We start from the raw sequence: 27,375 nt of genomic DNA, 5'->3' as shown, positions 1-27,375 counted from the left end.
ACTTCAACTCCCAGCATTCCTGACCATTCGCCATGCTGGCAGGGGTTTCTGGGAGTTAAGGTTCATAGGAACATAGGAAGCTGCTTTATACTGAGCCAGACCATTGGTCCATTGAGCTCAGTATTGTCAACACTGACTGGCAGCAATTCCCCAGGGTATCAGGCAGGTGTTTTCCAGCCCTATCTGGAGATGCCGGGGATCAAACCTGGGACCTTCTGCATGGCAAAGCAGGTGCTCTACCTCTGAGCCACGGCCCCTGTCTGCCCACCCCTGCGTGCTCTATGAAGGATAGTGAAAGGTTGCTTGTGTGTATGCCTGCACACTTGTGCGTCCACACATGTGCATGGGCACAAACACATATACTTCTCTCCACCCCCAACAGAATATAACGGCTTGTCTCAGCACATGTGAGGTTTGGCCAACGTAGAGAAATACCTTAAGCCCAGGCAGCCCGCGGCCCAGGCTCGGTGCCAGTCACGTCCAAAGAAATCAGCTACAAGGGGTGGGGGGGAGAATCCAAGCCCGGCCCTTTATTACTATATGCTGAGGCACTTCTGATAACTGGAAGTGGAGGCCTTGGGATGGAGTTGCAATAAATAAAAGGGGAGGGGAGGGAGAAGTGGAAGAGAAGAGCTGGTGCCACCACAGTCTCTCAGTAGTTGCCTCCAGTGCAGGGGGTAGAACTCTACAGGGGGCAGAATTGGAAGGGCGGGAGTCAGCAGTGTGCAGGGCCTTTCAGTGGGCCATGGAGGAGGGGTTTGGCATCCACACAAGAAGAGGGTACTAGCATAGGCAGCCAGCCCCAGGGGCAACCCCAAATGGCAGGGCACTGCTAGTCCTACAAGGGCCAGGGCCCCCCAGTTCTCCTTCCCCAGACCAGGGACTTGGAAGGAACGATCTGTGTGGTAGAAGCAAAGGCTCTGGCTGCAGAAGCCATACACCTCGCCGCCGCCACCTTGTCAAGTTCCATGTGGTGGGTGGTGTGGTGGCGATGGATCGGGATTCCCCCTGCGGTGCAGAACACCTGGCCATCCCAGCAGAGGCCCCGAGGAGGGTGCATCACGGTGGAGACAGCTGTTCCCCAACAGGCACAGAAACCGCTTTCAGGGCTCCTGCGGCCCCTTCTTGAGGCCAAAAAAGCTGGAGGATCGGGGAGGTGGCGCGATGAGCATCGGAGCTTGGTTCTTGTGGAGTATCTTGATCTGAAAATATATACGCAGAACATGCTGTGCCAAGACTTACGCAGGAGGACTCGGGCCTTTCCTCGACTCGGCCACGGAGCGCAGGGCACAGCAGCCCCTGCCGTTGCACAGGGCAATCGCCACCCGGCGACATCTCTTTTCAGTCATGCTACAGTACAGATTTCAGGTCAGTGGAAGTAGCAGCTTGGAGCCGGTCAAAACACTGTTCCCTATCAATCACTTCCATCTCCCCGGAACAAATGCATGGCAGCATTAGGATTTGCCAGGCGCAACTGGCGGGGTCCATAACCATAAGGCAGCAGCAAGCTGGGGCTCTGTGCCCCCAGCAAGCCAGGCCTTCCCTCCCCCAACACCAGCCTTAGGAAGGGGGCAGAGGGAGTCCTGCGAGTGTCTTACCGTGCATGGGGCCTGCATCCACGGCTCTCCGTCAATCTGCATGGGGAGGTGCTTGAGGGTTCTGTGAAAGGACAGGTAGAAAACAGCGGGAAGCCAGCATGAGAGCGTGGAAGAAACAGGGGCTGTGGAGGGGGTATTCATTCCATTATCTGAAGAATGAATTCCGTATCAACAGCTTTGCACCCTTGATGATCAGAAGCTCCCAAACTCAGAGGCTTCTGATCACCCAATGCAGGGCAGGAAGAGCAGCAGAGGTGATCCTCACCTCCCTGTCCTCTCACTGTGCAGATTTCGCTAGACGGGCTTTTATGCCCATCTAGCAATGGTGCTTCAGATGGGGAGGGAAACGTAGGCCAGAAGAGGTTTAGGATAACTCGTATCCTGGCCTCTCTGGTCTCCTCCCCACCCCACCCATCAGAACACCCCTTCTCCCCCCCTCTGAGGTCCACTTTCCAACCCTGGAGGGGAGCCAGAGCTGTTTTTTTCACGCCGGCTGTGACAGGGGCAGGGTGTTGATCTCCGACTCACCCTTCCAAGATCAGAGCACTGTCTCCGACCTTGGAGGGAAGAATCCCTACAATCCTATGGCCCGTGAGACAATGACTAAGAGACAAAAGATTATTCCCTTAGAAATCTAAATTCTGGTGAGTGGGTGCCTGAGTATTGATTTCCTCCCTTGACCTGTCTGTACTACTACTATGACCACCATAACCCATTTATATAGGATTTTCAGTTCAAATGTTATCATAGTAATCCTTACAACAGCCCTGTAAGAGAGGCCAGTGTTATGATCGCCATATTGCAGGCAAGGGGCTGAGGCTGAGAGACAGTGGCTTGCCAAAGACCACTTGCTATCCTGAGCCAGCTCAGCCAGTGAATGCATCCCAAGTAAGAGAGGCATTTTATCGCTGATAGAAACACACTCTACATATGCACAGAAGCCCTGCCTTTTTGACTTCATGTAGCCCAGAGCCAGGTCCTAGTATTGTAGAAGGTCCTGGTGTAGAAACCTGTTATGAATTAAGCCCTGGGTGTTCCGGTCTCTCTCATGTATCTGACGACTTTTGGAAGGAAGGCCCAGTGTCTTCTCATCTTCATTCAAAATGGCAACCGGTTGAGGGCCTACTCACCGCAGTGTGATCTCAGAGCATTTGGCCAGCCGTTTGCCCGCACTCTTCAGTCCTGTGTAGATCTGCCCCATCTCAATCACCCCTTCCAGGCCAACCACTTCCATCCGCCGGTCACTCAGGTCTAGGTGGGGAATTGCAGGGAGGAGAAAAGCTGAAGATCTTGGAAAGATTCCCAACATCGTGAATGTTCTTAGCAGGTCCCAACGTTTCAGGAGCATAAATCATATTATAAGGCCTGGCGCTTCCAAACCAGCCGACCACCTATGGAGTATTACTCCATTCCTCTCTCAAGTGCTATGCCTACCCTTTTCAAATCCACTGCAACCTCAATAGCTCACCCCAAACTCTGCCCATTGCCCTCAGCTCACCTTGTACGCAGTTCTTCAGGGTCTCCGCGTCCGTGATGACCTGGGGCTGGGCTGCTCTCCCTGCTGTGCTTCGGGCTGCTGCTTCCCCCAAAGGTCTTTTGGTCTCACCCCAGAGGTTGGAGCCACCGTGCATGCTGGGAATGTTGAGTATCGCTACTCCAGAAAGTGCTCCGCTGAGGTCAAGGGGCTGCCCACAGCACTGGGTGGGGGGCAGGAAGCATGTGGGAAAAGAAGCTAAGCGACCAAGTGACTGGCTTTTTACATACAACCCCTACAACACTGAGGTGAAGAGCCTTGCCCAGCAGAGGACACGATGAAGAGAGGACAACATAATGAAGTTGTAAGGAGGAGGGTGTAATTGTCATAGAAGGTGGGGTGGGTGGGGGAAGGAGAGAAGACCTTTTGTTTGTCTGTCTTTTAAATGAAAGGTGCTTTGGCTCAAGCCTACTTGGCCGTTACCCTATCTGATGTGGAAGCCCTAATCCCAAATGCACAGTAGCACTCTGCACATGCTCAAAAGCAACATCCTTTGCAAGTGCCAGAACCGGGTCTTGGCATGCTCAAGAGGTCCCAGTGCTCAAGCCGGACTTTAATGAAATCTACTACAGAGAACAGGGGGAGGCAAGTTGGTTGCAGATGCCCACTCCCATGCCTTCATAGTCCCAGCACAGCTGCTGAGCTGAAGGGTCAACAAGGGAGATGCTCACCTCGATGGACAGACACTCCTTGAGCTTTTTGCACGTGGCGAAGATGGTCTCGGATGTGGCAAACTCAAAATACCAGAGCTTGTTCTTCATCCTGCCCAGGAAAAAGAGGCAACCTGAGTGGAACACATGGCGGGTCCAGGTACTGCTAGGAAGGCCTCGGCCTAGTGCCTCCAGTAGTAGACTGGCCAGCCTGGCCAGTCCACTGAGGGGCTCCTGTGTCCCTGCCCAACTACTCCAACTGCGTCATCAGCCACATAGTGACACCCCCTTCTCCCCACACATGCTTACGGGGGGTGGGGTGGGGAGAATGGCAGGATGTCAAAGAGGTGGGAGACCTTCTCAGAGGTGGAGCTTCCTGTACATGAGGAGCTCAAAGGGCCAGGTAGGGCTGACCCCAGAGGAGGAGGAAGAGGAGGAGCTGATGCCGAAGCAGCAAAATGAGCCTTGGACAGGGTTCTGGCTGGGGGCTGGCACAAGGGTAGCCACCCCACCCACCCCCACCGTGCTGAGCTAACCTGCTGTTAAATTTCTCCGGGTATTTCTCCCTCATGACATGGAATCGGTGGGCAATGGAGGCATCCTGGAGAAAGGGTTGGTGAGAGAGACCGGGTCAGAGGTGAGAGGGTGCTTCATGGAGATGGGGAGGCAAGTGAGCAGAAGGGGCCGGGAGGGTGGCGGTCCCACGCAGTTTCCAGAGTGGAGCAAACTGAAGGAGCTCTCTCTCCATTTTACCTCACAACTCCCCAGATTCCCACTCAAGCTCCTCCCAGTTCTCTGTTACTCCATGTACTCTTCTCGCTTAAAATCTCCCATATCCTGATCCCCTTTCTCTATGTCAGGGGCGCCGTTTTGAGCAGAGAATTTGAAGCTAGGATGTACTGGTGTTTGGGGTATTTTCGCCCCACCCCTTTGCCCCAGCTCCCAACTGCAGTGCAGCCCCTGAGAGCTTCTCTGAAACCGAATCCAGCCCTTGGACTGAAAGAGGTTCAACGCCTCTGCTCTACATCTAGTTATGGCCATTTATTAGGGCCACTTCCCTTCCTGGCACCACCAACTCTAGTGGCACCGGTACGGCAAAAAAAACCTTACAAAAACAAGAACTTCACTGCTTCCCTTTCTCACAGGACACACAGACAGAAAATATTCACCCGCCCCAAGCTTGAATGAGAGGTCATCCCCTCCCTGGTATTTTCATTCTCCCCCCACCCTCCCCACCCCCACCACCACTCCATACTTACTACACCAATGGAGAAATAGTTGTTGATGATCTCATAGGGAACAGGGTCACCTTTTTCATCGGGGTTCTCAGGTATCACCTGCACTGACCAGCGATCCATCTGCAGGATGCTGCTCGCCTCAATATCTTTCAGTATCTTCACCAGATTCTCACCGTCATAACCTGGGTAGAGAAGTACGCATTAGGGAACAACAGAGGAGTGTAAAAAAGCGAGCATGGGTTTGTGATTACATTTCTCCAGAAGGAGAAGGCAGGGGCCAAGAAGGATCTCAAAATACTGGTTTGACCTTTAAAGCTCTAAACATTTTGGGATCAAGTTACTTGAAGGACTGCCTTCATCAATATCAGCCTGCCTGCACTTTGAGGTCAGAAAGAAAGCCCTTCTCATTTGCCCACCTGTGAGAGTAACCAGGTGGGTGATCACATGGGAGAGGGCCTTCTCTGCGGTGACCCCACACCTATGGAACAAACTCCCATCAGAGGTCCGCCATGCACCATCCTTGCAGGCTCTTAAGTAAGCCTTGAAAACATTTGATTTTACTGTGGCCTTCTCATCATGAGTACTGTTATTACTGCTACTGCCATTGTTGTTCTTGCTGGTTTTATTGTTAGCTTTTATTGTTTTTTATTGCTATTTTATTGTCTTTATGTTCTGAAAGAAATGCTTTAAATCAGGGGTTCCTAATTAGCTAAGTACTGCGGAACCCTTGTTTTTCAAATGCCAAGCCATGGACCCCCTACTTTTGAAAAAGTTGTAGTTACCCATGCAAAGCAATTTTTTGGAGAAAATAAGGGATAGCCCCTAATAAGCAAAGGATTTTAGGGATACTAAAAAACAGACCATAAAATCTAGGAAATTTGTGGTATTACCACACAAAAATGACAATGATTTAGTTAGGAATATAAAGACGAATTTAATTTTACTAATGTCTAGTTTACAATTGAACAAATTATGAAATGTCTAGCAGCTACTAAACCTAAATGTGATGGGAGAAATCATGCCTCTTTTTGTCCCGAACAATCCCTTCCACATCCGGTTCAATATTTCCTACTTTTAATCTCAAATCTGGATCAACATCTAGCCGACTTCTATGCTTTTTCTTCATATAACAAAATGTTGAAAATGTTTGTTTACAAAGATATGTGGAACAAAAGGGTACTAAATGTTTCAAAGCTTTTTCAACAAACTTCTTATCACCAGGAAAAACCTTCACCCAGAATTGTTCCAGTCTATATTCTTTGAAAAATGATTTCAATGAACTATCACAAGTCACGTCAACAAATGCAGATAGAGTTGTTAGTTGTACATCACCACATTCAAAAGGATTCCTTATTCATGAGTTTTCAGGATTAGGTGCAGGGAAGTAATCTCTGAAGCTAGTCGCTAAATCACACAGGTGGTCAGTGATGTTATATTTTACTTCTGGTAGGAATTCGTCGTAAGTGGACTCCAGAAATGAATGGTGAATATGTGAATGGTGCCACAGACCCCCTGGGGTCCATGGACCTGGGAACCACTGCTTTAAATCCATCATTCAATCTCTGGTAGTGGGCTCCACTGGCTTGCCTTGGACAACCAGTCTTAGGCTACAAATGAATCCGGAGGAGAGAGATGCTCAGCCAGAGAGCTCAAGCTTCTTCTTTTCTGGGCTTTCTCTTCCTCAAGTTCTAGTACTAATTCCCATGCTAGAATGTTTGCATCGCTCCTATTTAAGGATAAGATTAGGCCGCAATGGAAAGGACTTTTGTTACAGAGCCAAGCTCTGTCAGAGAGACCTTTAAAAATGCAGGCAGTTTAATTTTGGATGTGATGCTGTTCTTTTATTTTGTCTATTTCCATCTTGCCCTTTCTCCCAAGGAGCTCAGGGAAATGTACGTGGGATCATCCTCTCTACAACCCAGTGAGGTAGGGTATGCAGTGAACCTTAGGGTAGAGTGGGGATTTGAAGTTTCCTCAACTGGGAGCCATCACTCTATATACTACATTGCATTCGAGCTGATGAGCTGTTAGTACATGAGCTCTGTGCTAAGCGTTTTGAACTCAAACATTGCAGAGGCCGATTTTTTTTTTTTTTTAAAGGAACACAAGAGGGTCCTAATAGCATGAAGTTAATACGCAGAGTCTAAAACCCCAAGGAGAAATCAAGAGACACTATAGGCTCATTAGTTCTTTTAACCTGACGTCAGGTCACCTCCTTTGCTGTAATTAAGTGGGCGCGCTGGTCATATTTGAGGCTGTGGGAGAAACACTACATGTTTAGGGGCCAGATTTACACCAAGCAGGATAAAATACTTTGAAAACAGTTTGAAAACTGTATATTGAATGTGTCCTGGGCCCCAAAGTTGTCAATACCCTTATAAACCGTTTAAAAACAGTAGTATAGATCCTGCCAACGATATGCATGTCTAGACAGAAAAAACATCCTATAACTCCCAGGATGGAGATGGCTGGCTGGGGAATGATGGGAGTTGTAGGACCTTTTTTCAGTCTAAACATGCATAGCATTGTACCCTAAATGGTCTTAGCTGGGACAAGGAAAGAGGCAAACCTCCAATGGGTCAACTGGCCGGAATCTGGGTGCTTAGAGAAGAGAGCGAGATGATAGACTAGACCGATTTGTGAATGCTACTCACCCCCTCCCCAGCGGAGGCAGCGGGCTAGGTCATTGCCAGTTCCCAGAGGCAACACAGCCACTGGAGGCCGACTCGGTAGGTTGGCTTTATCTGGAAAGAACAGGAAAATAAAACAGTCTGTGCACAACTTTGGAGTTTTGGCACCGGTCCTTTATTTACATTACAACATGAGTGTGATGTTGGCTGGCTGGCAGCCAGTTGCTAGGAAGATGGGTACATTATCGACTCTTTCAAATGATGTTAGTGCTTCGACTCAAAATGACATTTTTGAACTGGCTCTGGATCCAGACTAGACTGGGGAAATGTGAGCCTTTAATTTTTTTCTCAAAGACCTACCGATGGCATCCAAGATCCATCCCACAGTGCCGTCACCACCGCATACCAGGATACGGAAATCTGGCACATCCCGGAAAAAATTCAGCCTGGGACAAAACACACATATGCAGAAAATAGTTTAGCACCTGGTTCTGCAGGTGCCTTTGTCCTAATCCCCAGCCACCCTGCTATAGATATAAAATTCCTCCAACTCTGCTGGTAACTCTGCTGGTAAACTCCTTCCCCCCAACACACAAAAATACACACACACACACACACACACTTCTCACTTGCAACCTCCTTTAACCTTCACCTACAAGAGACATGAACCACAGGCAAATGTCCAACAGGAAAACAATGCTGACATGTATCGAGGTTCACAACAACTCACCCAGGTCCAGGCCCTCCCTTCACTAAGTTGTAGACCTGCCGTGGGTTGAGGAGATATTGAAACTTTCGCAGCACCCTGCCAATGAGAGAGCACAGAGGTGGCCAATTAGAAACCACCTCAGTGAAGTCCCTAATAGGCTTAGCCAGAGAAGCCAACCTTGGGACTGGATTACAGATGACTGAATTCCATAGTCTCTTATGATTATTTTACTTCAGGGTATCAATAAGCCTATTACTGAGCAAGTGGCCAAATTTTTGAATCTGGCTATTCAAATTAGACCACTCATGAATGTCTGATCATTATTTTAAAACTAATGATTAGCATTTTTACAGATTTTGTATCCCTTCTTCTTTACGATCATGTATTTTTTTTATTACATTTGTGTACTTATATGTTGTAATGGTGGTCTGTTGACTGCAAATAAAGACTGATTGATTGAATTCCATAGATCAGGGATGGCCAATTAGCGACCCACAGAACAGATCTGGAGCCACCAGGAACTTTTAATAGGGCCCTGGCAGCATTATCAAATTTTGCTCATAGTGTGGCAGAACAATCACCCACAATTTTTCTGGTAATGAAAAGAAAATATATATTTCTATGTTGTTAAGAGAGTCCAACTTGGCTTTCCTATATAACAGTGGTGGCCTTCATTTGTGGAAGTGTCTCAAGAAGAAGAAAAACTTTAAAATGACCTGCATCTAGCCAGCCCAAAGCAAAGCTGGTGTTGATGGTAAGACACACAGGTCCTGGAAAATTATTCCTAGCCTCTCCCCCACACCCCCATTCATTCTTCAGAGACCCATTTCCCCTCTCACCTCTCTCCCTGCTTCCCACCACTCTTGGGGTTGACAAAGACAAGCAAGGGGTGAGTGTCAGGCACTGGGATGATCTGTGGAAAGAGGGATGGAAACAAGAACAAGGCTTGGAAAAGCAGCTTGGCCAATGGCCACATTTGGTTGCCCACTGTTGTGGCAAGCAAAAGGCTGTGGGGTTCAGCAGCCCAGGTGGGGGCGGAGAAACAGAGTATATAGGTTTGACGAGGTATGGCAGAAATGGGATCACTTCTAACCACCCAACTGCAGCTCCTCCCATTCCTATGCACCTTCTCTTCAGAGAAGTCTATGGACATCAAGAAGCACATGATGGCTCTTAGGGTATGTCTACATGACAAGTTCAAACTAGTTTTAACTCCCATTATTTTTCTTCTCATCCCCTGATTTCCCAAGACTCTGGGGAATTTTAGTCCTGAAAGCATCTAGGGACGGTTAAAAATCATTTTGCTGCACCTCTCGCAAAACCATCCTTCTCAGGAATCCTCAGGGGAAAGCTGTTGCTGTCAGAACTAGTATAGCGTTACGATGCAATTGAGTCCTCTGACCCAACAAGTCTTCTGCTATACTACAGCAAGCCGCCGTCGTTGACTGAGTGTCTATTTTGCTGCTTCAGAATCACCAGGGGGAACTCTGGTGCATTTTAAAAACTCATAAAAGAGGCCTGCTTTCCAAAGGAAGAGGCAGATGAGGGTTGGATATGAGGGCCATTGTCAGAGTGTCAAACTAGACATTGCCTCTGTCCAGATGACACACTAAGCCATGGTGGCTAAGCATTTTGAGCTAGACGTTATGTCTTAGCATGCCATGTGAACCATGACTTAGTGTGTTGTGTGAACCATTCCTGACCATGGTGGCTGCGTAACCCCGGTTTAAACACTGCAAAGGGGTTAGCGGCCTAACCATGGCTTCGTGTGTTGTCTGAACAGGCCCATTGTGTGCAGTTGAACTCTCCTCAGATGGGTTTTTAACAAAAAAGGAAAGGAAAGCAGCCTCCAGAGGCTGAGGGGAACACATAGCCCTCCAGATATTGTTGGACTGCAGCTCCCATCAGTTCTAGCCAGCACAGCCAATGTTGAGGGTTGATGGGACTTGCAGTCCAACAACATGTTCCCCACCCCTGATGTAAGCAAATGGCAGAGGAGAAGGACTCCTTAGTTCATTCCCCTCTGGCCATTTTTGCGCTCAAAATTCCCCCTCCAAAGGTGCTTTTCCACCCATTGGGTGTAAAGGGGGAAAGGCAGAAATAGATCAACTTTTCCCCTTGGGGATGTGTGTGGAAAAGCAGCTACGGAGGAGGGGAGTTGAGGGCACAAGGGCTAAGCAGCCTCTTTCTCCACAGCCCTCAGGGTGTTTTTATTCATTTATTTTAAAAAAAACGGGGCAGGGGGGAGTTATATATGACTGTGTTTAATGTCTAGCAGTAGTTTCATCCAGAGCAAACAAGGTAAGGCATAGCTTGAGAAGAACCGACACTGATTCAGACTGCAGAGACCTTAAATCAGTTCGAGCTTAAACTGTATATAAAACCTACACTGACTAGAATGTACATTTAATTTCTCTATCCTGTGTTAACAACTTTCATACATGGCACAAAGGGTACAAAAAAGGCTCAAGAGTGCTTCTGATTCTCATGCGGGAAAACAGTTTTGAAGGCCAGGGAAACTTCGACTACTGCTTAACCAACAGGTTATTGATTGATTGGTTTGTGATACTTCTATACTGCTTAATATAATAAAATCCCTAAGCAGTTTACATATATCTATACTGAAGAGCTGGTGTTGGCCCTCAGTGACAACAGGGTCCTGGCAGGAGGCGGCGGCTTGGCTCCCCCTCCCCCCCCCCCCGCCACCATGCCAAACTCACCCGCAGGGCTTGTCCCTCGGGGGTGGTAAAGGGCTGAGCTTGCTCTTCTGAAGGGGTCCCACAGACTCCATTCTTCTGACTGTTCTGCCGCTCCTGGAACACAAAGTGGTCACGGATCAAGGGGGTGGGGAATGGCGCCACAACTGCTCTAAGGAGAGAATGGTGTTGTTTGGATGGAAATCCTTGGATGCAAACACTTGAAGCCAGCCCTTTAAAAGAAACCCACCCCTACCCCCCACCCCCATGCATGCACTCTCTTGGTGCCCATCTTTCCAGGACCGGCAGTTCCCAGGACCACACACAGACACAAATACATATCTTGTGTGTAGGCCCTTGCTCTCACCAGCACAACAGGGTAGATCGCGGAAGGGGGCAGGATATGGTCTTTGAGGATCCCACAATCACAGGTCAAGGGCATGAGAGGCAGGCACTCATCATGGATCTAGGGAGGAGAGCAGGGGATACAGTCAGGTTTTTGCAGAATTCTGCCAGTGCCATATCAGGCCCCCAGAACATGGAGAGGGTACAGAGGCACCACCATGCCCTCAAAATACTACCCAACCCCTTCCCTTCCTTTTGGGATTGCCATTTGTGATTTGTCCCTCTGAGACATGAAGCAAGGTAAAAAATGACATGCCTGGGTACACCTTGTTACTTTCTCATTCATTCATTCATTCATCCATCCATCCATCCATCCATCCATCCATCCATCCATCCATCCATCCATCCCATTTATATCCCACCTTTTTTCCTCCAAGGAACCCAAGGTGGCATACATAATCCTCCTCCTCCTCTCCATTTCTATCCTCACAACAACAACCCCATGAAGTAGGCTGGGCTGAGAGTCTGGGACTGGCCCAAAGTCACCCTGTGAGCTTCCATGGCCGAGCAGAGACTAGATCCCGGATCTCCCAACTCCCAGTCCAACACTCTAGCCACTACACCACACTTTCTCCCCTTGAAGAGAATGCCAGCCACCATCTAACTCCTATGGAAAAGGAAAGCCCGAGACTTTGGAACATTCTTGCATGGGGAGCAAAACTTGCCACGCACCACAAGTCTGGGCAGTCGGGTTGTCACCGACAGGGACCCTGCAACGGGGTGCAATCTGCTTTCACGTGCAGAGTGTGCAGAAATGCACTGCTCCTCGCAGGAGTGCTTGTGACCCAGAAGACCTCCCCTCCACTCCTACTTCATCCCTCAGAACAATGGCCGTTTTTTTTGGTAAGGGATAAACATTTAGACCAGCTCCTCAGTTCTACAATGATCTTCCACTCCAAGACAGAAGACTGCACCCTGAACATCTTTCAGAAGATGGTGGAAGGGGTTGTCTACAAGAAGGTCACTTTTGTGTAGGGAATGGTGCAAATCCTGCATGACGTTTATTAGGGATGAAATTCCATCTGCGTTTACCAAGGAGTAAGAGCCCCACTGAACTCTACAGGACTTATTTCTGCGTAAGCGTACATCAGATTCTGCTGTAGGCATGACGGACTCCACGCAGGATTCATGTATTTAAGATGGTGGGTGGAGTAACCCTAAAAACCTGCTATTACGAGAAGTATTTAGCTAATTTTGAAGTATTGTAAAAATCTTACTAGCTCATATTTAAATATAAACTTATATTTTTAGTTTTATACATAAGCTTAGGGTGTTCTTCTTTGAAATAACACTGCGCTGACAAGAATTGTTACCTGCATGTAACCCTTTTCAATATGACGTCTTTTCAATCTAAAATAATGCATCCACCCACACAAAGAACACCTCTACTGAGCAGTTAATTGAGCCTCGGCATAAGTGGGCAAGGGAGAGGAGAAAGGTATGTACTTATAACCTGGTAGAAACTCTGGGGGAAATAATCCAGTTCCTCTACAGAGGCCTGCTGTTTTTGAAATTTCCTATTGACCCAGTTCAGACGACACGCTAAGCCATGGTGGTTAAGCATTTTGAGCTAAACATTATGGCTTACTGTGTCGAGTGAACCATGACTTCACATGTCATGTGAACCATTCCTAACCATGGTGGCTATATAACCATGGTTTAAATGTGCTCACTAACCATTTGCTGCAAAAGGGTTAGCAGCCAAACCATGGCTTAGCATGCCATCTGAACAGGCCCTCTGAAGTGAAGGGCGTTCCCCACCACCCTGACGTTCTTCCTGCTCCATTACCACCACCCTCTCAGCTTCCTGAGGGTGGAATGAGAGTCCTCCTCCACACCCAACTTTCCCAGATTCCATCTTGCAATCCTTCTCTTTATGTTCTCTGTTCCACTTGCCCCCTCCTGCCCTTTAATGAGCCTGCCACCTCTGTGCATGGTTGGCAGGCTAGAGTGCCACAGGGTTCTCCCTCCCAGAAGAATCTGGGTAAGAGGAATAATTGAAAGGGCCTATTCTAGGGTCAATTGCAGCCTCACCGAGCATAATCATTCTGGCTTCTGAGAGCATCTCAACTGCCTTCAGGAGAGCTGTTTGTGCCTCTCTCTCTCTCTCTCTCTCTCTCTCTCTCTCACACACACACACACACACACACACACACACGGAGAGAAAGAGAGAGAGCGTATGTTAAGGGCCAAAACAAGCAGTTGTGTCCAGCAGCTAAGTCTTGTTTTAATTTTTACTCTAGAGTAGGTTCAGGGGCCCCAATCCAGATCTTGAAAGCCTCCCTACCTCCCGTGCTAGGATCTCAATCCAGATCGGCCCTCCTGCATCTACTCTAGAATAAAAATGAACAAAAGACGTAGCTGTCAGACACACATTTGAAGGTATGTTTGTTTTGGCCCGGAGTAAGCAGACAATGGGAGTGGGGTGGAAGTGCCCTTGTTGCTTGAGAGGGGAGGGGACATCTCCTTCTGCGTGGGCTTCCCACTGAGCAGGGGCACATCTCCCTCTCTCCCAGTCACGACGGAGGGAAGAGAAAGTTGGCTTACAGAACGCAAGACGATAGACAATTGAGAAGAGCCCTTCTTAACTTCTGACACCAGTGTCCCCATCAAAAGCAAGGAGTGGGAGGTCACAAACTCACCTTCTGATGGCACCAGGCACAGTGCATGCCTGTCAGGCTCTGAAAACTCTTGATCTTCTTTTGACACCGGTCACACTTATTGCCGTCACAACCACCCCTTACCCAGATGTGGGCTTGTGCCTGCACGGGAAGAGAGAGCGGAACTGGAACCCACAACTCTCAAGTTCTAGAGAGAGGTTAGAGCAGGGAAGGGAGAAATGGGAGCCAGGACTCCTGGGATCTTTGTCCAGGACTTCTGCAGTGCGTGTTCCCCCAGCTCTTGCATGGCATTTCCTAACAGTTAAGAAAATGCATATAAGCAATTGTAACTGAGGTGTTACTAACAGCCAGTCATGATTGACTGAGCTCATGACTTCAGGATGAGAAGATAGATAGTTACTACAACATGGATACCAGGGCGAATGAGATAGGGGGCGTTATAAAGGACTAGAGATGTGAAGGAGTAATGGCCAGCAATGTTGGGAGTGACAATAACTACGATCCTACACCCGTGGGAAGTGGAAACAGTCCCACCCATGATTCTTAGAAGAATGGACAGGTGGAAGTGTCTAGCCCAGTGGTTTTTAATTGGTGGGTTGCAACCCAAAAGTAGGTCATAAGATCAGTTCAGATGAGTCACAGCAAAGCTGTTGCCACCATGTTGGGCATGGAGGAAATTGTGGAAGTCTGCCCCATGTTGGGAGTCCGAGGTGGGTCTCAGGTCTGGACCACTGGTCTAGAGGGTAAGGCATCCTTTTCTCTGGCTTTGACAAGAGTCATTGCAACAGAATGGAGGGAGAATGGTAGCAGCAGGAACCCTGGATAATGAAGGCAGATGGGCAGAAGGCTGGCTTCGAGACAGAGACCGGGTTCAGACATCATGCTATGGCTTGTCGCGGGTTATTTAATCCATGATGAACTTGGGCATCATGTTTCCTTGGGTATCATGTTCCACATGCAAGCCCTGCTCAGAGGTTGTCATGATGCAAGGGTTAAACAACCCCCCCCCCCATAGCCCTAAAACAAGCTAAGCACAAGCAGGAGGTGTATATTCAAAATGGCAGCCACACACCCCACATGACCCACTGTGGGCTGTCATGTTGTGCAAACAGCCCCAATGGGGTAATGGAGCCAGGGCTTGCAGGGGCACAGTGCCTGCACCTTGGACCCTGGCTTTATGAGCAGGGACACTGATCTCATCTGCCATCCCTCTCAGAATTCCCTGTTCCCTATAAACTTAGCTGCAATCCTCACAGGAGCTGTTGGGGAGGCGGGAAGGAATTTTCCCAACAATATATTGTTCCCTGTTATCATATAAAGTATTTTGGGCTGGCCTGGTCTTGAATGGGCAATTAAGACCCATTAGGTTTATAGAAGACCTGCTCCTTGCTGAGTTGAAAACTGATAGCAGCAGTTTGAGTCAGCTGCCTGAATTTTGGGACTCTCCCTGGGGGCATGACTGTAGCTCGGTGGTAGAGGCCCTGCTTTGCCGGCACAAGGCCCCAGGTTCCACCCTGACATCTCCAGACAGAGCAGGAAAAACTCCTGCTGGAAGCCCTGGGGAGCTGCTGCCAGACAGTATCAACAATCCTGGGCGAGATGGACTGAGGTTCTTTCTCCGTGTATGGCAACCTCCTATTTTCCATGTGATTGTCATGATGAGCGCCCCACACTCCAAAATGTACCAACCACTGCTTATAGATACAAGACCCTCCCTTGCTCACGTCACTCACACTGGTGTCACGGCGGCTCTTGGCATAGGTGCTGATGCAGCTTGAGGGGGCCTTGCGGGCACAACGCTCATGGACTGTGTACTTGCAGACTGTAGGCACAGGAAGGAGAAGGGTGGATTCACTGTCACGCCAGGCGCTGGGGACAGTTGTACTCAGCCAAAGAGACCTAACTTTCTCAATGGAACAAAATCTTACATTCAGTCTGTCTCCAACTGAGCTTGTCTCTAATAAATCATACCTGATCTAATATGACAAACACAAATAATATTAATCTAGTACACAATGAAGTTACTAGATTTGACTGTTCAGGTTATAGAACTCTGGATTCTGTAATCCAGCAGTAAGAACATGTCATGTGTCATACTATCCATGTTAGTATCACCTTGAAAGACAGTTGGCCAGGTTAAAGTCATGTGTCTCTACACAGACAGCGAAGTTTATGAAGGGAAGCCTCTTCTGACGTCACCTTAGCAGGGCCAGAGCCATCTCAGTATAGTGCTCTCCTACACCATTCCAATATCACCAGAAGCTCCAGGTCATGTGGGAAGGCTCCACAACATGGCCCTCTTCCATGTCGATGGTGCTCCATATATCCCAGGAGGGAGCAACATTAACATGGGAAATAGCTGTGTGTTGATTGACCCTCCCATGGGATCTCCAGTGGCAAGGGAAGGAGCCAAGCTGCCACAGTGACCACATGGGTGATGTTATGTTGGAAGAGGCCCCTGGAGATGACATTTGTCCACTGGTAGGTATTATAAACCAAGGGATTGTTGGAGATGCTAAGAGATAGGTCTTGAGGTCCTTCTCAATGAAAAGTAACACTGTGGGCCTGATCAGACAATATGCTAAGCCATGTTTAGGCCACTAACCCATTTGCAGAAAATGGCTAGTGAGCGTGTTTAAACTGTGGTTATGAAGCCACCATGGTTTACATGACACTAAGCTATAATGTTTAGCTCAAAATGCTTAACCACCATGGCTTAGTGTGCCATCTGAACAGGGTCTGTAAGAGCTGTTACAGGAGACATGGAGCTGGGTGCGTTTCTCTCCCCTCTTCTTGGTGATGTTTAGTCAAGGGGTCGCAAGCTTTTTAGGTTAGGGGGCACGCTTAGAATTTTGAGAGAGCATTGTGGGTACCCTCATAAAATGGCTGCCATGAGGAGGAGGGGTCACAGAACACTCATTTCCCAGAAGGCAAACTGGCTAGACTAAAAGAAAAGTAACTTGTCCAAGAACCCAACTCCAAGGGAGAGGTGGGGTCTGAGCTCCAAAACACAAAACCACTCTTCCAAACCCAAATAAAGATGGTGCTGAGGGCAACCCTTGGTTTGAAGCATGACAGGGGGGAAATAATTTGAAAAATCTTAAGAAATAAAATAAAAATCAGGAGGGGCAGGGAGCCTGGCAGGTGACAAGAGAGGTATCCACGGGCACCACCTTGGATCCCCCTGGGTTTAGTCTCACACATCGCGCAATGCAATGTCACTGCATGGTGCGATGTTAGACATTACCTGGCGGAGAGGGGAAAAGAGGCACAAAGCGACGGAAACGCCATGCTCCTTGTAATGTCGAGTCCTGCCCTAAAATGTCTCAAAGAGCCTTTCCAGTAAGGTAGTGGCTGGGGGAAACGCACTCTCCCGTTGCCCCCGATCATTCCCCCAAGCCCCCTGGCAGGGCAGGGCAGGGGACTGGGCAAGGAAAGGAGAACCACACAGGCCCGGCTCCTCCCTCCACCTGCCTCCCGAGGACGCAGTGACTCACTCACAAGTGCAGCGCAACCCCTGCTTGCGCAGCCCCAACAGCAGCGTCTCACACACGTTGCAGTAAACCGGGCGGTTGAAGTGCTTCAGGCGCCAGAGGTGTTGCCCATCGTCTTTCATGGTCTGAAGCAATGGAGAAAGTCAGCAGTTCAGACAGAGGTTGGAGGGCAGGGGCATGGCTGGTGTGGGTGTTGGGTTGGCTAGAGGGGAAGGGAGGGAACAAGCTTCGCTGAGAGGCGAGGAGAGGCGAGGCTCAGGGTGGGCCAGGATTTTGGAGAAAAGGAGCCACAGCCCCTAAAGACAACAATGACATTAGCTTGAAAGTGTTCGTGTAACAGGCTGCACCCTTCGGCCCATTAGAATGGAATGCTATGGGAACCGACTCCAAATGAAGTGAGAGAGATGACTGCTAAGGAGAGGGCCTTCTTGGTGGTGGCACCCTCCAGAGAGGCTCGCCCTGCACCTGCCCGTTGTGGTCTTTCCACTGTGGCCTTCTTATTCTCCCAGCTATTTTAGTTCTTTAGCCTCTGTTGTTTTAAAATCTGTGATTGCATTTTTAAATCTTTACACCGCTGCTGCTATTTTACCTTGGTTGTCTACTGTTTTAAAAGATTTCTATTATGTTTTGTCGCGCTATATTTTACTGTTTCAATCGTAGCGGCCTGCCCAGACAGCTTTGGCTACTGGATGGTATAGACAAGTAATAAATAAATACATGTTTTATTTCACACTTCTCGTAAAGCGCTTCGCACAGGTGCCTCCCCAAAGGGTGACATGGCTGCGATGGAGAAAAGTGTGTTGTGGAAATTAGCGGCCTAATTGTGCAAGTAAGCTTCAGGGAGTCATGCAGTGGGACATCAGTTTTGTTCTTTGCTATGGCTTTGACAAAATCGTTTTGGAACTTGCAGAGCAATCCTAACCCCCAGTTCGGCTATCGGTGGGGGAGGGATGTATTAGGGACCCTCCTGTTAGTGGAGAGGATCTCTGCTGGGGGTGGGGCTCCATCCGCCTATGGAAAACTACCGCCAGCAGCGTTCTCACCAATGGTAGCAAGCATAAGCCCCCAAAGAAGGCCATGCTGAGGAGAGCACAGGGCAGGTTGGACCCAGCTTTGTATCTGCTCGATCCAAAGCTGCTCCATTCCCTCAAGAGGGGCCCAGATTGGGTCCCTCAGATATGCCAGACTGCACTGCTTTCCGGTTTTAATTTTTGTGAACCGCCCAGAGAGCTTCGGCTATTGGGCAGTATAAAAATGCAATAAATAAATAAATAAATAAATAAATATGTGTGTGACTGGGGGTGGGGGTGGGGAGAATGTAATATAAAAAGATTTACTGTCTTGAAACACCCAGTGAACTCTCCTGCTTTGCAACATCTGACCTGGCTGATGGGAGTTGGCAGGGCTTCTTGTCAATCCGCTGCTGCGCTCTTCCACAACTCCACTTAGGATTCAAACCACTCCCCCTTGTTTTTCATCCAACAGGGTGGCAGTTTGAATGTCATTTCCGAGGAAGCTTTGGGCAAAACTGATAGGGTGGCGGTGGCGGCGGCTACAATCAACCCTTGGTTCCCGCCCCACCCCCCACCCCGGTGTCTTGAGAACAGGAAACAGCCCTAAACCACAGTTTTATATACTGACTGGGAGTGACAGGGGTGCACGTCTGCTGTTTTATGTCAGCCCACCTCGTCTCTCCTCCTGCCTCCCTCCCTCCCTGCCCCTCATGTACTTACAGCCTCCAGCCCAAGTAGTACCAGGAGGGGGACAGTGGTGGCACCACCCCGGAGCCACTCAGACAGAGACACGGTGCCACTGCCGTCGTAGTCGATCTCTCGCATCATCTCCTGCAGGATCTGGGTTGAAGGGACAGCGGAGAAGCACACATCACAGGGGAGCAAGATCAACACCTGCTCAGGCCCGTTTGATCCCAAGTGAGCGTGTGAAAACCTTGCCCAAGTCCCCAGCCCATTTTAAGAGGAAAACGCCTAGAGGACAAGATGGTCTCCCCAAAATGCATGTCAAATTATGTGCAGCATCTAGCAGATCCCATTCTTCCTTTGCCTTCTGCCAACCTAGCATCCTCCAGTCTTCTGCAGAAGGAATCTGAGCCACAGAACCAACAGACAACAAAGATGGTTGAATGTAGGGGTGCACAAATGAAGGGCTGCACTCTCAGCACCTTTGGTCTCTTGCAAAAACAACAACAACACTACAAGCAGAAAAGGTGAGGTCACTCTATGAGGGTAATCCCGTCAACTAAATACAGATCTTATACATAAAATGCCATAGCCCGAGGCTCATCTATCGCCTTTCCAAGTGACTCCCCCTCCTCCTTCACAAACACACCCAGTTTTGGATCTTCCCTTCCTGCTGCTGGTGAAGACAACACCTTGCCCAGCTTCTCTAGGTGCTCCAAACAACCGCAGAGCCTACGAGGCAGTCCCCCATGTTTCAGAGTCAGCAGTTCCCAGTAAAAGTCTATATGTGTGGATGTGGTAGAGAAATGTGCCTAGCAAGAACTGGGCATGGGTATTCTGCACTTACCGGTTTAAGCTCAGTGACATCCCAGTCCAGATATTCAGCCACACGCATCATCTGTGTGATTATGCGATCCACCTCCTGTAAAAGAATATAGTTTAGGCCCAGCATTAAAGGAGAAGGGGGATACTTACATAAAACAGACCAGGCACATAAGCATCTAGGGAGTGAAATTCAGGAGTCAGAGCCTCATGTAAACAATAGGTGTCCCTTTATCCTAACAGGTGTCTCCTTATCAAAGAGTACGGAGAAGCCAAAGATAGCAAAGGGGAAGCCAAAGATAGCAGAGTATCCCAGCCTGCTCAAAATAGGCATGACTATCTAGGTGGATCTAGCTTCAGTTGAATTGGGGCAGGAGGCTACATACATCCACCAGACATTGGAAAGGGAATATGAAAGGATTTGTTCCACCCTTTGTGTCACATTTCCTCTTCCAAATACAGCACCAGTGAAATGGCAGGAGAAGAAAGGGCTGGAATCATAACCAAGATGGATGGAACATCTCTAGCCTTCAAACTTGGTTTTGTGGGGGTCTCTCACAGAAAGTGGAAAAGGGAGGAATGCTGGAAAACAAGTAGCAATATTTTGGTGCCTGGGTCACAAGAGAGGGACTTCCTGGAAGTGAAGGGGGCATAGGTCAAATGAGCACAAAAACAAAAGTAGCTAGGAGGAAAGTTAAGGTAGCAGATTCTGGGCGCCATCAAAAGCAGAAAAATGGCAGACAGAGCCGTAGGGTATAAAGTGCTAGAATGCTCTCCTGTGCAAGCACCACAGAACTGAAGCTTGAGAAGAACTCACCTATGGAAATTGGTTGCCATATGACTGTGTGTGCACGTGCAGAGCACACATGCACACACCCTCATACACACACATGAGAGAGGGAGGTGGGGGACAGAGGGTGCCATCTGAATCTTCTTCTCAGGCACAACCCTGGCATAAAACCCTCCACTGTCACAAGCCATGTGAGGCAGAAGTGTGCAAGCATGTGTGGAGGGGGAGGGGGGGAAATGAGCCCATTCTTTTACTTGAAATGGGGAAGAGGAAAGGAATGGAGAGACGGGATCCAATTGCAAAGGGTCAACCGGTTAGCTTCTGAAGGTCTCAACATACTTACTGAGCTGTCAAGAAGGCCGTTCCCATCTTTGTCATAGAGCTTGAAGGTGACTGTGGGAAGAAAGAAAAGATCAGAAACGGAAGCTTCTGGATAAGAGATCAGCAAGGATATGCAACTCTGCCCTCACTCTCCTGGTCCAGGCACCCTCCACAATAGGCCCTATTTCATCTGACCCCTTTACCATATCTTTATATAAGGTAAGACGAGGCAGTGTAAGGCTTATTACTGAAGATTTACCAGACTGATTTTGCTCATTTTTGTTTTAAAGTGAACCTTGAGCAGTGTAGACATGGAGAAAATTTTGAAGGTTTGTAAAAGTTCAAAGCTTGAACTTTAACAGCAGTTAATTTCCTCCGCGCAGCCCCTTCACCAGCGGAATGGTGGGGAGCCCTACTCAGCCAATCAGTATGGTGCGAAGGCAGGCCCCGGACACAGCCGCATGATCAGGCTGTCACCGCCAAAAGGAAGGAGGAAGGGGATGGTGGCAGCCAATCACGAGGGAGCGGGGCACACTGCATGCAAACTTCAGAGGAGAGATTCACTATGCCTGAGCTACATCTGCATTATTCATGAGCCCCTCTGTGATGAGGGGCCCGAGGGGCAAAAACGTGGGGAAGCAGCAGGACTACTAGCACCCATGGTGACATGGGCTTTACACTAGTATTATGGAGGACAAGCGCATCACTAAACCAGTCTTCCCCTCAGTTCACAGCTAGAGATTCACACACACACCCTGCCCAGGCCCTTCACCAGCCTCCAAAGATTTAAAACAGTCACTTCCAGAAGAGGTAGAATTGCAGTCTAAAAGGGCCTCAACAAATCTGGAATGCCAGAGGCATTCTATGTTGACAGAACTGTGCGGATGTATGAGGGATGTTACAAAGAGAAAGTAGTTATCTACTCTGTCGCATGACTGATGGATGAATTCAAAGTGATAGAGAGAGCGATCACTTTGAATAGCAAGCCACTTCAAAGACCTTGCATAGAAAAGTAGGCTAGGAATTAATCAAAATAAAAAAAATACATAGCCACATACATTTTGAGAGTGACTCATGAGATGCTGAAATGGTGTGTGTGTGTGTGTGTGTGTGAGAGAGAGAGAAAGAGAGAGAGAGAGAGAGAGAGAGAGAGAGAGAGAATGTCTCAATGGATGGGGATGAGGGCATTTCTGTCTTGGAGAATTGCCAAGGACAGATTTGTCCACCACGTACACCCCTCCCCCCAAAAAAAGTTAGGATCTGAACCGAGGTCTTTGGCTGCCTCTTTCACTCTTGATCCTTTGCAGTACTCACATTCCAGCTTGTCTTCTGGCCTTCCACCTTCCAGCAGTGAGAAGTAACAAGAGACATCATTGACGCAAACAAAACCACTGGCTGAAAAGCAGAGAGAGCATTGGGGTGAGATCTGTCAGTAATTTTTCATTTTAGGGGCAGTCAGATATTCCGGATGCCAAGCCCCATCCCTCACCCAAAGAGATGCTTAGCAGACCTGTTTCCCTAGTTTCTAAACATTTTTTTTAAACTAAAAGAACCAGAGCGAAGATGCAAATCCCCCCTCCCCAATCCCTCGCGGGATAAACAAAAGAAAATACTTTATGTGAGGCAGTTTAACCACTGGACGCTGCATACCTGGCTCTGTTGTGGCCTGCCCTGCTGTAGTCTGGAAAGACATGAAGAGGTGGCGGCAAAGTTCATCTGGGATCTCCACTGCTTCCAGGTAGGTTTTCAAGAAGAGCTTGAAGCCCTCAAAGTCTATTGACTGGCAAAGACATCAGCAGAGGCACAATGTGACCAAACAAAAGAGAAGAATATGAGGAAATACAACTACTGGTGCATTCCACTGGTTGTGAACGCAAAGCACAGCTTTGATTTGGGTCACACCTGGTCACTTCAGCGCAAGATCTATTTCAGGGAAAGAATGGAAAATCTTTCTCTTTCTGTTCCCAAGACGATGAGGGTGAAGCATTCTCCTCCTCATTGCTTGGTGGCTACTGGGTTATAGGATTAGAAGACACAGGAAAGGGAGAAATCATCTTACACTTGGGAGTGCATGGGGCAAATTCAAAATGAGCCACAGAAGAGTTTTGGATTGTCAGGATAAAGGCAGGCAGGCAGCAGTGAGACTCGGTAGGTGTCTAGCTTAGTGGATTGAGGAAATACCGTGGATGCAATTTATCATGATTTCAACAACTCATTTGACAAAAGCACTTGTGATATTTTGGTTAGAAAACTGTTTCAATCCAGACTAGATGATAATATGGTCAGACGGCTTCACAGATGGCTGGAAGGCCACACTCGAAGAGTGCTCATTAATGGTTCCTCCATAAACCCTGTTTCAACTGTGGTGCCACAGTGCTCAGACCTGGACCTGGTCCTTCTCATCGTTTTTATCAATGACTTTGATGAAGGGAAGAATGGAATCATCATCAGATTTGCAGATGACACAAAGCTAGAAGGGATAGCTAGCACCTCAGAAAAAAAGAATAAAATTCAAAATGGCCTTGACTGAATGGAAAACTGGGCTGAAACTAACACAATGAAATTCAACAGAGAGTAATGAAAAGTTCTGCATATACCCCCGCCCCCCACAAAGCCCAGGTATAAGATGTGGGATAGCTGGCATGGGAGTAGTACATGTGTAATGAATCTCAAGATTGTAGTCCATTAGAAGCTGAGCATGAGTCAGCAGTGTGATGCAGCTGCAAAAAAGGCTAAGGCAACTTTAGGTTGCCTTAATAGGACCACAATTTCCAAGCACGAGAAGGAATTGTTCCACTTTATTCTGCCCTAGTCCAATTGCATCTGGAGAACTGTGTCCAGTTCTGGGCATCACACCTTAAGAACAATATAGACAAAATGAACTGGCTGGCAAGGAAGGGAGTCAGGAATATGGAAAACAAGTCCTATGAGGAAAGGTTGAAAGAACTGGGAACATTTAACCTGGAGAAGAGAAGGCTGGTTGGGGGACATGATTGCACTCTTCAAAACGCCTGAAGGCAGTCACATCGAAGAGGGCAGACCTGTTCTCTGCCCAGCAGTACAGCTAGGACTCGCTCAGAGTGGTTGTGTTGTCGTTCTTAAATCAGGGCAGGCGAGCCGTTTTGTTGTCGTTGTTCTAACACATCAGTGCGGAAGTAGTTTTAAAGCATGGAATGGCAATGGAGGGTGTGGGAGGAAGAGAAATGTGAGCTGTGTGTTTCACAACTGAAATAATACACAGGGCCCACAGTAAAGGGGCCCTCTGCAAGACCATTGAAGTCCAGGGTCTAAAATTTCCTAGCTGCACCACTGTCTCTGCTGCCCCAAAGGACAGGGCTTAATAGAAGCTACAGAAGGGTAGATTTTGTTTGAACATTCCGAGAAACTTCTAAGCAGTAAGAGCAGGTCAGCAATAGAACCATTTGCCAGGGGGACAAGGCTCTCCCTCCCCAGAAGCCTTCAAGCAGAGGCTGGACACCCATCTGTTGGGGTAGAGCCAGCTCTGGATTTCCTACACTGAGGCCTACAAGCCCCCCTCTGACTCTGTGATTCTATCAGGGAGAGGCAGAGGAGATGGGAAGGCTTTGCCTGCATGGGAAGTGCTGTGCAGGGGTTGGAAGGAAAGGCATATTGCTTGGCAAGGTCACCTTGCCTGCATAAACAATTGGGGCAAATCCATTTTCCAGTACGAGCGATACCCCAAAATGTACCACCTAGCAAGGCAACACGGGTGGGGAGGAAGAGGGGCGTACTCACATCTCCTTGCAGGTGCAGGGACAACATACCCTCTCCGTAAAATTCCTGCAGCACGTCCTGTACCTTCTTGCTGCTGTCTGTAGGGCAAAGGAAGAAAAAAAGACTGAACAGGGAAATGTAGGCAGTTTGGGAATCCAGGCAGTAGGTACCCTTGGCCAGGAGATGCAGTAAGTAGGACACTTGGGTCCGAAGTCAATTGGGAAGTCCCATTTCGGTTCGGAACCTGGCACATAGTGTGATTTGGCACCCCAATTCCATGTCTGCCCCATGTACTCTTTGTGATGGGGGGGGGGGGCGGCGGCAAGAATTTCAAGCCAAGGGAGGCAGAGAGCCCAACAAGACCCCTCGCAGACCAGACTGCCCCTTCCTCATATTTTTCCGCAGACACCCAAATATGATTTCTGACTAGCACATGAGACACCGAGCTGATCTCACGGGGACGGGGAGAAGACGGACATTGGGGGCAGTGCAAAGGGACTACTCTATTATCCTATGAGCCTCGCCTGGATTGGCACAAGGAAGGCTGCTTTTGCTCCCCAACCCACAAAAACCTTCTGCCTGCCAAGCTCAATGACTCATTCTAAGGGAACCCAAATCCTGGTGTGTCAAACTGTCCCACAACACCCTCCGGTCCTGGGCAGGGAGTCCCTTCCGCAACTTTCACCCTTCCCACCGTAACGGTCACTGCCACAGGGATCCCTGCTCCCCGCTCCCCCGGAGGCAGTAGGGCCAGCCTAGAGCGGCGATGGGAGAAGGCAAACCGACTCACAGTCAAGGTACTTCTGCAGCTGGGTGAATTCCTCCGGGCTGAGCGTGGCCCACTCCTTGTTGTCGGACATGGTGCTGTCCTTGCTCCACTTGATGCCTGCGAGTGAAAGGAAGAGTCAAGAAGATCTCGTTAGGCAGCAAAGGAGGGATGGAGATGAAGCAGATTAGAGAGGGTGCTTTGGGCACAGCCGCTCTCGCTCTCCAGTCCCCTCACGCTCTCCTGGCCGATTCGCTGAGCCGGCACATTCTTCGCTGGCACAATTGGTTTCCAGAGCAGCAACTGGGAATTTCGCCACACAGCGCATGCAGCCACAGAACAGGCGAGACTCCAGCTGCACAGACTCAGGGAGGGAGAGAGAAGGACCACTGGCAGGTTTAACTCCTGGAGGGACACAGCTATCGAAGTGCCTTTGCTCCTGGCGGAACAGAACAGATCCTGACCGGAGCAGAGAGACAGAGAGTGGCCAAGTGGGAAAACACCTTGCACAGCAGCCCTTTAGTCCCCGGCACGCTCACACATCCAGCCTCTTAAAGGGACAGTCCCCAATTACCGGCATTAGTAGGTGAGCAGCTGGCAGGGCAATTGTTGCATCTCTTGCCCCAGAGCAAGCCCATCGTCACTCGGGGCTAGGACGGACTCCACTGGAGCTGCTCAAAGGCGAAGTGAGGGGCTAATGGCAAGATCATCCAACTGCAAGACTGAAGAAAAAGCACATCGGGGTGGGGTGCGGGGAAGCCGTTTGGCCATTTATACCCCTTTTTGCTGCAGATGGTGCCAGCCCCAGTCCCATTAATGTTTAATGGAGAAGAGTCACTGGGCTGAGATTCCGAGCCTTATTGCCAGAAGTGCAGCACGTTTTACAGAGACGCGATCCTGGCAGCTAGTGCGCGGGTGGGAATTTGCAGAGAGCCAGCAGGGTTGGCGTTCCGGAGCTGCTCACGTCAAGAAGGAAAGTTATGGAAACTGAGAGCAACGCTGGAAAAGTATCAATTAAGAACATGCTTTCCTGGGTCAGATTAACAAGCCAGGTAGCCCAGCCGCTTTGTGGCCAACAATGACCGATCCAGGATGCTTTAGAGGAGATGCTCAACAAGATACTGATTGTGTTCCAGGATCTGTTCAGCAGTCACAGCTTCCAGCAACAACGTTTTGAGAGGATCTGGGCAGGAAGCTGCCCTCCCTGACCACACCAGCAGATACCTTTATCTTACATTAGTTCTCATTTTTTTAAAGCTAATTTATATCGCTGTCTTCATCAAATCCCATAACAGTGAGTTCCACAGATCAATATGTAGTGAATAATAATAATTGCTGTTTGCTTAGTTTTAGTGGAGATCCCTGGGATTATTTAAAAGCTTTTTAAAACAAACAAACAAACACCAATTCAAGTTATGTATGATTTTATGCTTTCCCATCATTGTAACCTTTTTCAGCCATCTCACTTATGAGCTAAATAAGCCCTTTTTCACTTCCGTCTAGTTCTGCCATACCCTTTATGGAAAGTGCTGACCAATACTCTAGGTGTACATTTACCGAAGTGCACCTAGGGGTGCAATTATGCAATTTTATAACATTTTATTGTTTCCAAATTCCTATCAAAACATATTGATACTGGGAAGTAGACGTGGCACCTTATCGTGAGTGG

The 27,375-nt window shown here is 48.7% G+C and overlaps 1 protein-coding gene across 4 annotated transcripts in view; it reads right to left on the bottom strand.

Annotated features, from left to right (window-relative positions):
- Positions 1 to 512: 512 nt before the first annotated feature.
- Positions 513 to 27,375, bottom strand: part of DGKA (diacylglycerol kinase alpha) — a 54,060-nt gene continuing 27,197 nt past the window's right edge. For 2 of the 4 annotated variants that reach the window (XM_063119987.1, XM_063119985.1), the window contains exons 2-24: positions 25,731 to 25,826; positions 24,962 to 25,038; positions 22,856 to 22,985; positions 22,520 to 22,600; positions 21,228 to 21,277; positions 20,120 to 20,194; positions 19,309 to 19,428; positions 17,583 to 17,700; positions 15,815 to 15,903; positions 14,103 to 14,222; positions 11,423 to 11,521; positions 11,080 to 11,172; positions 9,199 to 9,272; positions 8,381 to 8,455; positions 8,011 to 8,096; positions 7,675 to 7,764; positions 5,042 to 5,202; positions 4,319 to 4,383; positions 3,804 to 3,894; positions 3,097 to 3,295; positions 2,729 to 2,849; positions 1,599 to 1,659; positions 513 to 1,202 (exon numbers count right to left, since the gene is read on the bottom strand). In XM_063119987.1, coding sequence (XP_062976057.1) covers positions 1,104 to 1,202; positions 1,599 to 1,659; positions 2,729 to 2,849; positions 3,097 to 3,295; positions 3,804 to 3,894; positions 4,319 to 4,383; positions 5,042 to 5,202; positions 7,675 to 7,764; positions 8,011 to 8,096; positions 8,381 to 8,455; positions 9,199 to 9,272; positions 11,080 to 11,172; positions 11,423 to 11,521; positions 14,103 to 14,222; positions 15,815 to 15,903; positions 17,583 to 17,700; positions 19,309 to 19,428; positions 20,120 to 20,194; positions 21,228 to 21,277; positions 22,520 to 22,600; positions 22,856 to 22,985; positions 24,962 to 25,038; positions 25,731 to 25,800 — 2,244 coding nt within the window. In that variant the 5' untranslated portion in view covers positions 25,801 to 25,826 and the 3' untranslated portion in view covers positions 513 to 1,103. Of the gene's footprint in view, positions 1,203 to 1,598; positions 1,660 to 2,728; positions 2,850 to 3,096; positions 3,296 to 3,803; positions 3,895 to 4,318; positions 4,384 to 5,041; positions 5,203 to 7,674; positions 7,765 to 8,010; positions 8,097 to 8,380; positions 8,456 to 9,198; positions 9,273 to 11,079; positions 11,173 to 11,422; positions 11,522 to 14,102; positions 14,223 to 15,814; positions 15,904 to 17,582; positions 17,701 to 19,308; positions 19,429 to 20,119; positions 20,195 to 21,227; positions 21,278 to 22,519; positions 22,601 to 22,855; positions 22,986 to 24,961; positions 25,039 to 25,730; positions 25,827 to 26,093; positions 26,113 to 26,280; positions 26,394 to 27,375 lie in introns of those variants that run through there. The other 2 variants (XM_063119984.1, XM_063119986.1) reach the window with 2 other exon arrangements.

Source organism: Elgaria multicarinata, chromosome 3 (genome assembly GCF_023053635.1).
Source record: "Elgaria multicarinata webbii isolate HBS135686 ecotype San Diego chromosome 3, rElgMul1.1.pri, whole genome shotgun sequence".
In the NCBI taxonomy this organism is placed as follows: domain Eukaryota; kingdom Metazoa; phylum Chordata; class Lepidosauria; order Squamata; family Anguidae; genus Elgaria; species Elgaria multicarinata.
This window is presented reverse-complemented; position numbering and strand designations above follow the sequence as displayed.